Source organism: Maylandia zebra, linkage group LG4, assembly GCF_041146795.1.
Source record: "Maylandia zebra isolate NMK-2024a linkage group LG4, Mzebra_GT3a, whole genome shotgun sequence".
Lineage (NCBI taxonomy): Eukaryota > Metazoa > Chordata > Actinopteri > Cichliformes > Cichlidae > Maylandia > Maylandia zebra.
This window is the reverse complement of record NC_135170.1, coordinates 35,353,702-35,366,318: the sequence shown is the minus strand read 5'-3', so window position 1 is coordinate 35,366,318 and position 12,617 is coordinate 35,353,702. Positions and strand designations below refer to the sequence as shown.

Below are 12,617 nucleotides of genomic sequence, written 5' to 3'. Positions count from 1 at the left end.
TCCAGTCCAGCCTGAATCTTGGGCTCCAGGTAGTCGTCCCTCAGAGGTACAGAAACACATTTCATTAATCTGCTTTTTCTTAAATGTCTATAGTTTCTCATAATGAGGTCAGTGTAAGGACAAGGCCCCACTAAATATAGACAAATGTAATTCCTTCATGTCATTTGATCTGTTCAGCTCACTGTGTTATGCTCATTAACTAAATCGGGATTACAGAGGTTGTGTAAATAAAACTTCCTCAGTGGAAGGAACTCAACTCAACTCTCCAGGCTGCACAGCGTGAGCCTGAATTCATCACAACGAATGTCTCATAGTGCACATAAATCATTTGCATATTAAAAAAAAATACTTTCATTGTAATCAGTAGAACCCCCTCCAATGATTGGATTGGATGATGGCACTGTACTGCCCTCTGGGATTTGAAGTCGACCTCTCTGTCGGAGGGTCATGATGTTTGCGCTGAAGATTCATCCAGGAGTATTTCATGTATGAATGCCTGTTTTGATTATCCAGAATATCATTACTGAGCTCTCTGTAGAAATCCAATCAAGGCAGAATCAGATCAAAGATTGACAGGCAAAGCTCTAAACCTGTAAAGTCTCAACATCGAAGCTTGTTCACATTCATCTGTGTCCATCACATCATGTGAATCAAGTTTGGGTTCCCTAAAGGCAGAGTTGGAGACAAAAGGCGAAGCTGAGGAGATGGAAGAAGACAAAGATGAAGGAGTGAGCAGGACAACCCTCGCTGCTGTTGAACACGCTTTTCGAGTCAGTAGTAGTGGTAACCATTGTGGTGGTGTAGGTACTGCTGGTAGTGGTAGTGACGGAGACATTGGTGGGGTTGGCGGAGTTGGCACTGGTGATATTCAAGGCTGGAGACAAGAGTGACTTGACCGTCTCAGACAGGAAGGAGTCAAAGGTCCTCAGTCTGGTGAAGGTCATGACTGAGCTTCGTCTTCTCCCGGCAGAGGAGCTTGGAGCTGTTAACACGACCGCCTGGAACCAAGAGCCGCCCTGCTTACACATCAGCGGCCCGCCAGAATCACCCTGAACAAACAGACAGGAAAGTTAGTGTTTCAGAGTTTGAGACACTCTGTTTACTAGAATGTGTGTAATGTAATGTGTATGTGTTAGTCCCCATAGGGAAATAGTTCCTCTGCATTTAACCCATTCACCCAGTGAAGCAGTGGGCAGCCACCAATGCAGCGCCTGGGGAGCAGCGTGTAGGGACGGTACCTTGCTCAGGGGTACCTCAGGGTAGCCGTTCAGTGGAGTTGAACCCCCAACCTTCCGATCATGGGGCCACCACTCTACCTACTGAGCTATCCCTGCCCAGTGAAAACCTTGGACCAAGATTATATTAACTACCTATAACTAAACGACCAGATTCAACTAGGTGTTAAAAACATTTTAGACAGTTGTAACAACAACAACAATAATAATCAGAATACATTCACTCTAATAAGAAATTTAGGCTTAAAACAAACATACAAAGGCACTAAATTGCGGCTCGGGAAGTGGCTGAAGCAAAAACTCGGGTGTGGGAGAAGTTTGGAGAGACGGAGAGTTCTTGACAGACGGATTGGTGCTGCGGCTGCAGTGATGCGGACGCTGCACCGGTCCGTCGTGGTGAAGAGGGAGCTGAGTGTAAAAGCGAAGCTCTCAATTTACCGGTCGATCTACGTCCCTACCCTCACCTATGGCCACGAGCTGTGGGTAGTGACCGAAAGAACGAGATCGCGGATACAAGCGTTGGAAATGAGCTTCCTCCGAAGGCTGGCTGGCCTCTCCCTTAGAGATAGGGTGAGAAGTTCGGCCATCTGGGAGGGGCTCAGAGTAGAGCCGCTGCTGCTCCACATCGAAAGGAGCCAGCTGAGGTGGTTCGGACATCTGACAAGGATGCCTCCTGGGCGCCTCCTGGGTGAGGTGTTCCAGGCATGTCCCACCGGGAGGAGGCCCCGGGGCAGACCCAGGACACGCTGGAGAGATTATATCTCTCGGCTGGCCTGGGAACGCCTTGGTGTTCCCCCGGATAAGCTGGAGGAGGTGGCTCCGGATAAAGCGGATGAAGATGGATGGCACTAAATTAAATTAGCCTTAAATCTAATTGGCCCATAATGAAGACTGAGATTTCAAAGCTGGAAATTCTTACATGTTTATAAAGATTCCAAGCATTGTAAGCCCTGTGGAAATTGAAAATGATGAAACTATCCAAATTCATCACGTGGCTCTGATGAGCAGCTAAATCCACGGTCCAGAATAAACAACATGTCAGCAGACAGTGTTATAAGAAGAAGAATCCAGTCATTTACCTGCTGCAGTGCAAACACGTCTGTACAGATGCTCTCACTCGATGATGAGTTCCCACAGTTTACCACCGAGGTCTGAAACTGCTGCATAACTTCCTCAGCTAACATCATGAAAGATAAAAAAATCCTGATGTTTGACTAAAGAAACTGTAAGTGCAGTGGTCCACATGTGTAATCTGAGAGATGGACTGGTGCAGAGTCTGGGCAGAACTCTGTCAGCCTTCATGTTGCTGACTCACCTCCTCCTCTTCCAGGACTCCAACCGGCCGCCCAGCACGCCAAGCCCTCGGCGAAGGTTCTCCCGTTGTCCAAGCAGATGGGCTGGATGTAGTCGGTCAGGGTGGGCTGGGCAGATAGACGGAGGATGGCTATGTTGGTCCCGGTCGTGTTGCTCAGAGTGATATTTGTCACATTCAGCGTCACCTGAAAGGGGTTGGATCCATTTAGCTTCAGACGCCCCAACACGACAGTCCACTCGGACGCTACAGGGGAGCTGTGGGAGGAACGAAGCACACAAACATAAACTTCATCAGCTTCAAACAAAATCTACACCTTTACGCTCAACTTCATGGGACCCAAGTTTTACAGATTTGAACCTGGTGACATTCAGGCCTGGTTCTAATTAAAGAGGTATATATTTAACTAGAAGACCCAGAGAGCTAATCAGTTAATGGTGAAGTTTTTCTCTTTGATTTAATTTGAAAAAAGTACAAAACACGTCACAGAAAATGTTGCTGATGAAAAAAACAATCTGAGTCGAAGCCTTGCTTTATCTTTATAGAGCTGCACATCAGGTTGCACTGTAAATTACAATGTACCCATGGACTAGTTTTAACACAGAATCAGCTTAAATGCTAACCATGTGTTGGACTGAGCAGCTACATGTGTGGAAAGTGTGGAAGTGTGGCACCATCAGGTGATGTGGGCTGGCACTGAGATCATCTGATCTGCTGGGACTGTGTTCAGTTTTCATTTTTAAAGACTCGCTCATTTCCTTAAAGGGATGGTTACATTTTCAGTCTTTTGGGCACAGTTTTCACTGGTGGATTAATCCACAGTGGAATAAAGTTTGTTTACAAAATTTTGACTCAGTGGAAAGAGAGAGTGTTCAGTCTCAAAAAGATCTCCACCATGTTTTTTGACCACCATTGGTGGTTGTTCATCTGCATGTTTATGCTTTTAATTTAATTCTGTACCTTTACTTTAGATTTTTCATGTTGTAATCCAAACAGTGTTGAACAGCTGCAAACTAAACTTTTCTTCATGTTGTCTGTGAAGGTTCTCAGTCATCCAGGTCATCGTAGTCTAAGGAGCTTGGAAAGAAACGTGTCTGGACTTCTTTAAGTTGCTTGAAGATCTCTCATCCGAGAAGCTTCTTCAGTTCTAAGGTCAAATGGTGGAAAGTCCCAGATTCAAGTGTCCCCCCCAGAGAGGGACAACAGGACCCCCCTTTATCATGTTGGAGCTTGATGGTGATTTGATTCCTGCCAGTCTTGTCCCAGTAAAGGTTTTTAATAGTGATTATCAGAGCCAGCACTACCATTTTGGACGGTAGACAGATTTTTTAAATTCCACCTGAGCTAATCATCTTGGTATTGGCTCTGCCTCTTAGATCTTCGCTGTCAAATAGGGAAAATATGTTTCAACATAAAATGTAAATATGTGGTACAACTGGTCCGTGGTACAACTTTTGCTTGTGCTGTTGTTGGTCTGTCAGCCAGCTATGGAGAAGAATTCTAGACTACAAAGAGCTGAAGTGAAACTGAAGGTTTAAAACAATGAATAGTATCCACTGCAGCCGCTGTCTGTACCCTTTATGCTGCATTTTTTTCAAATCTTTAATGATTTTCTTGTGCCTCTTTTTGTGAACTCAACTGTCTCTTTGTCTCTTCCGGTTCTGGCCCACTTGTCAACTAATCAGCATTTGACTGATGCACAGTGTCATCAATGTCAACTGGACGTGAACACGACTGTGGTGGAGGGAAAATCATGTCATTTACTCAGTCCCCAGAGGATGAACTGTATCATTGTCTGTCCAAACTTCAACTGACCTTGAGAAGCAGTTGGCGTTGCTCAACACTGAGTCCAAGGCCACCAGAGACCCATCACACACGTGACTTCCATTCTTCTGTAGGCTCGCCATCCACGGCCACGAACCAGCCACCACTGAGGGTCCCCCCATGTTGCGAGAATTCCTTGGAGCTTGTCCACAGACCAGTGCTGAAAAAATAAACAGAGGAAGACACAAAGAAATTTTAAAAACTTGGACCGCATGAACCCATCAGCTTGAGGTCAGGTAGGTTAGACCAAACCATTTTTTAATAAAGTGCTTTCATGATGGACACTCACAGTGGGGAGTGGTCGAAGGTCGCGTGGTTGTTGTAATGATGGCGGCTCTGTTGGTGGTTGTTGCAGGGACTGTGGTTGTTGTGGTGGGGATTGTGGTTGCAGGTGTGGTAGTGGTGGTTGAAGGTGTGGTGGTGGTTGGAGGGGTGGTGGTGGTTGGCACTGGTGTCAGTCCTGTGCAGGAGACACTGAGGTCACTGTCGGTCCCAGTGGACGTGAACGTCATGAAGCCCGGCTGGTTGGAGGAGATCTGGCTCCTGATCCAGGTCAGGTACTGGGATACTCTGGCGTAGACTCCTGGAAGATTCGGCCTGGCACAACCTTCCCCAAAACTGACGACTCCCGCCTGAATCCAGCGACCGCTCTGCTTGCTCACCATTGGACCTCCTGAATCCCCCTTTGAGAGCAGAAACATTTACTGTTAGCTGAGGAGAAGAAACTGTAGAAGGTGAAAATGTGCCAAACACAGGTAACAACAATCACCTGACAGGAGTCCTTTCCTCCTGCACTTAACCCGGCACAGATCATGTTGTCAGTGATTGATCCCACTCCATAGTCACAGTTACACTGCCTGTTTCCCACAACAGGAACCTCCACCTCCATCAGGTTTTGTGGAGAAGGAAGGGACACTGAGACGGACAAAAAAATCAAACAAAAATCTGCTCAAAATGTTCAACATTTATTGTCCTATCTGCTTGTGGAACATATAGGTGGTCAGCATAAGTTTGGTACCAGAATGATCTTGTAGCCACGATTCCTCATGTATCAACCTCATTTTATAATAACCTCATGTTTTAAAAGCCATCCATCCATCTTCTTCCGCTTTATACCTAAGCAGAGAAGCCCAGACCTCCCTCTCCCCAGCCACCTCCTCTAGCTTTTCTGGGGGAACACCAAGGCGTTCCCAGGCCAGCCGAGAGATATAATCTCTCAAGCGTGTTGTGCGTCTGCCCTGGGGCCTCCTCCCGGTGGCACATGCCCGGTACACCTCCCCATAAGGAGCCCAGGAGGCATCCTTGTCAGATTCCCGAACCACCTCAGCTGGCTCCTTTCGATGTGGAGCAGCAGCGGCTCTACTCTGAGCCCCTCCCAGATGGCCGAACTTCTCACCCTATCTCTAAGGGAGAGGCCAGCCAGCCTTCGGAGGAAGCTCTTTCCAACGCTTGTATCCGCTCTCTCATTCTTTCGGTCGTGACCATAGGTGAGAGTAGGGACGTAGATCGACCGGTAAATTGAGAGTTTTGCTTTTACGCTCAGCTCGTTCTTCACCACGAGGGACTGATGCAGCGAGACCCCGAGATACTCAAACTCCTCCACTTGAGGCAGGAACTCATCTCTGACCCGGCGTGGGCACTTCACCCTTTTCCGGATAAGAACCATGGCCTCAGATTTGGAGGTGCTGATCCTCAATTCCGCTGCTTCACACTCAGCTGCAAACCATTCCAGCGCGAGCTGGAGGCCGTTACCCATTGAAGCCAACAGAACCACATATCTGCGGAAAGCATAGTTGAGATTCTGAGGCCACCGAAGTGAAAGCCCTTCGCCACTTGGCTGCACCTAGAAATTCTATCCATAAAAGTTATGAACAGAATCGGTGACAAAGGGCAGCCCTGGCGGAGCCCATCACCCACTGGGAACGAGTCCAACTTATTGCCGGCTATGCGAACCAAGCTCTTGCAACGGTTGTATAGGGATTGAATGACCCGTAGCAATGGACCAGACATCCTATACTCCCGCAGCAGCCCCCACAGGACACCCTGAGGGACACGGTCGAATGCCTTCTCCAAGTCCACAAAACACATGTAGACTGGTTGGGCAAACACCTATGCACCCTCGAGTATCCTTGAGAGGATAAAGAGCTGGTCCAGTGTTCCGTGACCAGGACGAAAACCGCATTGCTCTTCCTGTATCCGAGGTTCCAGCACCCTGGCATAAATTTTCCCCAGGGAGGCTGAGGAGTGTGATCCCCCTGTAGTTGGAACACACCCTCCGGTCCCCCTTGCTAAAAATTGGAACTACCACCCCGGTCTGCCAGTACAGGGGTAACCGCCCCTGATCTCCCTCCGTTTCTTTCCCTCCGTGGTCCTTGTCCCTAGTCTCTTGTCTCCAGTATCTTTGTGTTTAGTATTAGTTCCTGGTTTGGGTTTGTTTTTGCAAGTTTATTGTTTATAGAGGGTTTTTTTTCTGCAACTGCAACATTTTGGGTCCTACATCCTGACTGCCACAGCCATTTCATAACATTAACACTACAGAAACATGTATCGGATTGACTTTGTTCAGGAGCAAGCCGGTGGGATAAAACACTGTTAAATTTGTGATTGACATCACATTGACCAATCAGCTGAAGGGAAGAAAAATCGGGGCTAAATTCATACTTGTTGAAACCCACACACAAGCGAGGGCACGTCCAGCTTTTGCTTTGTATCTGTAAACAGACCTTAACAAAAAAAATTGTAACTTGCACACACGCACACACGCACGCACACGCACACACGCACGCACACACACACACACGCACGCACGCACGCACGCACGCACGCACGCACGCGCGCGCACACACACACACACACACACACACACACACAAACAAACTTCCTGTTTTACTTTGAAGGTATGTGTCATATGTCTTTGCGTCCTCGTTTCGTCAGCTCTGATTTCTCCCTGGATTCAAGTTTCAGTTTGGTTTCATCAGTTTCCCGGTTTAGAGTTTTCTGAGTTCCCTGTGTTTACTATCTCCGCTCCTGTTGAATCCTGCACTTCTTGTAAATAAAGCTCGTTCTCATCACAACCTCTGCCTGCACGGGTCCTCACCTCACCTCCACATAGCCTGCCTTGCCAGCCAGGACAATTTATAGATGCATGAACATAAAAATGTCAATGACCAACATGGAGAAATGTTTCATGAAGACATTGTAAACAAGGAGAAATGCGACAAGGCAAAGTGGAGCCTGGCAGAGTTGGAAGACTTTTGTTGAAGACTGGTACACAACTCACCACACAATGACTTGCTGCATATCATTTCTAAGTTGCTTACATTTGAATATAAAATGTATTCAGTAAGCAGGAAAAACTTGAAAAGTGATGGGCAGTGCTACCTGGCAATAAAAAGATAAGACAAGCAAGCTTGCAGCTGTTTCTGCATAAGTAAGACTTAACATCTGCAAAGAGAAAATCAAGATCATGGAAATAAATATAGCTGTCTCAGAAGTAGTAACACAGACATGGATTCCTTCCCTTACATTGGGAGTGTCATTAAAAGTTGGGAGAACAGACAAAGCAAAAGCCTTCTTACAGCTGAAGAACATCTGGAACCAGAGAATACAAGATTACCTCTCTGAACGAGAGGCCAAAGAATTTATGGCAACAAGATGCCTGAAAAGATACCAAGACGTTGAGATACAGATGGCATCAGACGGTTTGTTCTAGGCATTATTTTCTATTGAAGGCACAATTCAAATTTAAAAATGAAACATTTTAAAAATAATGTGTTTGCAGTCATCAGAATCTCTTTAGCTCACAGAAGAAGAATTATATTGCTCTAAATATTTCTGAGACAGCACTCTTATTCCCTGCATTATAATCAACTTTACTCTAAAACCAATCTGGTGTCTTTATGACCCACCTCCTTCTCCAATGTTGCCCCAGCCGGTGACCCAGCTGTTAACACCGCTGTAGAAGATGCTGTCTGAAGCTGCCAGGCAGACGGGAGAAATGTAGTTGTTGAAGGTCACCGGTGAGGAGAGCCTCAGCAGGCAGACGTCGTTGTCGTTGGTACCAGAGTTGTAGTTTGGATGTTTGATGATCTGTGTTACTGTTCGAGACACTGCATTGGGGTTAGATCCCTGTAGACTCTGACGGCCCAGATTCACAGTCAGACCGCTTGCAGTAATGCTGAGATCAGGAAACGAAACGATGCACAGTTATTGTGATTGTTAAAATGAAATGACATCTTTGACTTTCTGCCCTGTTAGCTATTTATCGTGTTACACCCCTGGTCCCCTGATGGGGAGTTTTCATAATGTCTTTATTCCACTAAATCATGTTTAGAGTGCAGCTTCAGCCTCATCACTCACGTTTGAAAGCAGTGAGCAGCAGTCAGCACCCACTGACTGTTAATGAGGGATCCTCCACAGAAGTGGGACCCAAATCTTTGCAGACTGACCTGCCAGGGCCAGCTGCCAACAGGGGCCACCTGTCCTCCTACAATCCTGGTGTTGAGCTTTGGCTGACCACAAACTGAAGACCGACATTAAAACACAGAGTGAGCATTACTGTAGGAGCTGTAAACTCTCAGCACTACAAACTGCTGAGTGAGGACACAGTGATCCTGGAGTCTACAGTTCACTCACAAACTAATATTCATATGAAACAAAAGATTTATTACACATAAAACTAAATCATTACACAAAGAAGCTTTTTCTTACCATCCAGCTGTGACTCAGACTCTGAAACACAGAAAACAATAGTGGTAAAATTGACTGGCTGTGGTTAGCTGAAAGCATCCAGCAGAGGCTCCAGCAGAGAGTCAGTCCCCACAGACTCCCATATTAAAACGTTAGAGCAGAAATAAAAATGTTTACAGCCTGTGCACACAGTGGATGTTGTTCTACTAATACCACTACTACATTACTGCAGAGGCTGACAGTGTTATGTTCATTCATCCATCTCAGGGTCAGAGGAGAGTATGACACAGAAATTTAAAGAAACACAACACTGACTTCAGTTAAAGGTTCACATTCAAACACGACACAAACAGATGCACGCAATCAAAATATAGTTTTCCAAAGGTAGGTGTCCAACATCACCTCAGCTGTAGTAATTATTCTCATTTGTCCCATGAGTGGATAAATATTAGTAATGATACTAATGCATTAGTAATATTTATCCATAAGTCATGAGAACCTTAACTTCACCATGAACATGAACATGTCTTCACATTCTTGCTATGGTATTTTAAAGTTATGTTTACTGAAGCCTACATAATTGTACCAAATAAAGTGACTTCCTTCATTCATGTGCAAGAGAAGCATTAGAAATATCCTGTCTCAGAGTGACGCTGAAAAACTAGTTCATGCATTTATTACTTCCAGGCTGGACGACTGTAATGAACTGTAAAAAAAATCCTGCTCCTCACATACAAGCTCTTAAATAATCAGGCCCCATCTTATCTTAATGACCTTGTAGTACCATATCACCCTATTAGAGCACTTCGCTCTCGCTCTGCAGGCCTACTTGTTGTTCCTAGAGTATTTAAAAGTAGAATGGGAGGCAGAGCCTTCAGTTTTCAGGCCCCTCTTCTGTGGAACCAGCTTCCAGTTTGGATTCAGGAGACAGAAACTATCTCTACTTTCAAGATTAGGCTTCAAACTTTCCTTTTTGCTAAAGCATATAGTTAGGGCTGGACCAGGTGACCTTAGTTACACCGCAGGGCTAAGGTTTAAGATTTTGATGATTTGATGACATATAAAGAAAATTCTGATTTTGTTATCACCAACAAAAATAACTTTTGAATATCCAACTCACAACATATTTGTCACGCCGTTAGGCGTCTCATAGCAGTGCAAAAGGTACCTTTCCACATCCTCATGAAACACTCTGGTTTCTCAATTGAATCGAATAGAAGACATGCTTAGGGAAGAGGCTCCAGCGTCCATTCCAGCCCCAACCTTAACCACAACCTGAACCCTATCACAAAGTGTTTTCCAAAGTGATTCATGATCAAAAGTACATAATGCTTTATTAGGTTGATTTTCATGCCACACGTAAAACCCATCTATAGATTCATTCCAACCCGCTCTCATGCCTCCTTACGGATCCCCACAAGGGACATGGGAGAAAAAAAAAATTAACAACAAACTCGGGATCTCGCAAAAATTTTAGCTGCATTCTTCGGAGGCCGCCAACTCGAAGCCGACCCAGAGGTCGAGGCACGATGTGCCGGGAGAGCGGTGTTCCTCGCGGCTGTAGTAGGTATCGACCTCCCGTCAGCTTCGAGATGGTGGGTGTCAGATCTCCGAAAACGTCGGAGCACTTTTGCAAATATGTGATGTCTTGTAAACCGAGCTGATATCTGACGTTTACACAACTACAATTATGCTTCAAAATATCTTAAAAGTGTATTTTGTGACCCAGAAAGAGTAATATTACAACTAAGTAGCTGCCGCCATTGTTGGAATTCAACTTTTGCGAGATCTTGAAAAAGTTTCGCGAGATCCCGAGTTCGTTTTGCGAGCTCTCGCAAAACTTTTGTGAGATCTCGCAAAAGTTTGTCTTAATTTTTTTTCTCCCATGTCCCCTGCGGGGCTCCGTACCTCCCAACGCATAACATACGGATGAATTGTCACAGCCGTCGGTATGTTGCGTGCTGGGATGAATGTGTTGGAATGTACAATCTACAAAGGACTGTGAGCCACATATTTACACTGTAATACCTGTTCTAAGTCCTAAGTGTTGACGAATACCACCCATATTAGAAAATATGGTGAAGTAACCAAAAAGAAACTGAAAGGAACATAAAAAGGAATTTCAGGTATTAAGAGGGGAAAGTTTTTATTTCGATGTGCAGTTATTGCCAGTTATGTGACTTTGGGAGATTTTATTCCACTTTTCCATTTTTCCAGTGCCTTTCTTAATTTGATTATTTTCCCTTCGTCCACCCAGTGTGATATTCCCTCCTGCTTCGAAAAGTGAATTTTTAAATTCCAGGATTTCCTGCAGTGCCACTTTAAAGTGGAGCGCTGTGCTCCTGAGTGTTTTGGCCCTCTGAGTCGTACCTGATGCAGGTGTGTGCAGAGAGCTCTTACCTTGGGTCAGGAGCATCAGCCCAGCAGCCAAACACATCACTTTGTAGAAAGCCATCGCTGTAAGATCCAAACATCCAGACCTGCTGAGGCATAAATAACCTTCCTCTCTCCTCCTCCTCTCTGTCTGCATTAAGCACACCTCTCTCAGACACCTGTCTGACGACACACCCAACACCTCACTGCAGCTCACCATTTCAGCTTTCAGGCAGCAATGTTGAACGTTTTTATTAATCCTTTCCAGCAGTCCTGTCTATGTCCTTCAGCTCCCTGACTATCCCACTTCTTCTCTCTTCATCTGAATGCTTTCCTGTACTTCCTCATTCCAACACCAAGTCTTCTTCAGTACACCAAACACCTTCTTGGATGTTTCCCTCAGTGCTTTCCCAGCTATCTGGTAACTTTTTCTTACCACCCAGAGCTCTCCATCTCTTATTTTAGCTGCTTCCTCTTCTTCATGTTTAAAGTCTTCCTACTGACTGCCATCGAATTCTCCCTGAGACCAATGTGCAGTCTCATATCTCAGATTGCAGTTTCTACAAAAGATATACTTTTATCACCCAGCAACATCAGTTTCTTTATTTATTTTCTTTATGTCAAACACAAAATGTAACAAAAACAGCAAACATTTTGGTGTTCGTTAAAAGATTCTGTTCCACCCATCCATCCAAAGACAGGTTGTTTCTCTCATCAGTATGATAAATCCACTTATTTCATATGATTTGAATCAGGTTTTTGTGAATGAATGAGCTAGATACACAAGATGAAGATACACAACACATCTGTTCTGTGAAGGAAACAGATTCATTTCATATTTATCTGCAGTGACAGCGGGACTGACACAATAGGAAGTGCCAACAATGAGCCTGCCCAGGAATAAACCGGTCAGACTGCACCAGGTTTCCCCGAATGAACAAATGAACTGAGTTCACTGCCAGTTATATAACGTGAAAGTGTAGTCTTCTATTTCTCAGTGATAGCTCCAGTTTTCTTTATTTTGTAGAGGTGGCATGGGGAGACTGAGGGCAATATTAAATACTCTGCACATGCTCAGTAGGAGTGCAGTTACTTCCCTTATGCAGACGAGAACAAAACTGATTTTCTCAGAAGGAAATGAAGAAGACACCTTTGAGTCACAAAGACAATAGAGATTATTTATA

The 12,617-nt window shown here is 45.1% G+C and overlaps 1 protein-coding gene across 1 annotated transcript; it reads right to left on the bottom strand.

Moving 5' to 3' along the window:
* Positions 1-375: 375 nt before the first annotated feature.
* On the bottom strand, positions 376-11,555 carry LOC106674727 (polyserase-2). The gene is made up of 10 exons (XM_076883482.1): positions 11,461-11,555; positions 9,082-9,102; positions 8,731-8,893; positions 8,280-8,548; positions 5,141-5,286; positions 4,760-5,054; positions 4,363-4,528; positions 2,551-2,804; positions 2,315-2,412; positions 376-1,049 (listed from the first exon to the last, which is right to left on the bottom strand). The coding sequence occupies exons 1-10, from the start codon at positions 11,513-11,515 to the stop codon at positions 666-668; spliced, it is 1,851 nt and encodes a 616-aa protein (XP_076739597.1). The 5' UTR covers positions 11,516-11,555; the 3' UTR covers positions 376-665.
* Positions 11,556-12,617: the final 1,062 nt, after the last annotated feature.

Coding starts and splice junctions, on each gene's coding strand:
- LOC106674727 (XM_076883482.1), bottom strand. CDS start 11,515: ATGGCTTTCTACAAAGTGATGTGTTTGGCTGCTGGGCTGATGCTCCTG. Junction 8,894..9,081: donor GTCTGAGTCACAGCTGGATG/GTAAGAAAAAGC, acceptor GTCGGTCTTCAG/TTTGTGGTCAGCCAAAGCTC. Junction 1,050..2,314: donor ACGTGTTTGCACTGCAGCAG/GTAAATGACTGG, acceptor CTGTTTGTTCAG/GGTGATTCTGGCGGGCCGCT.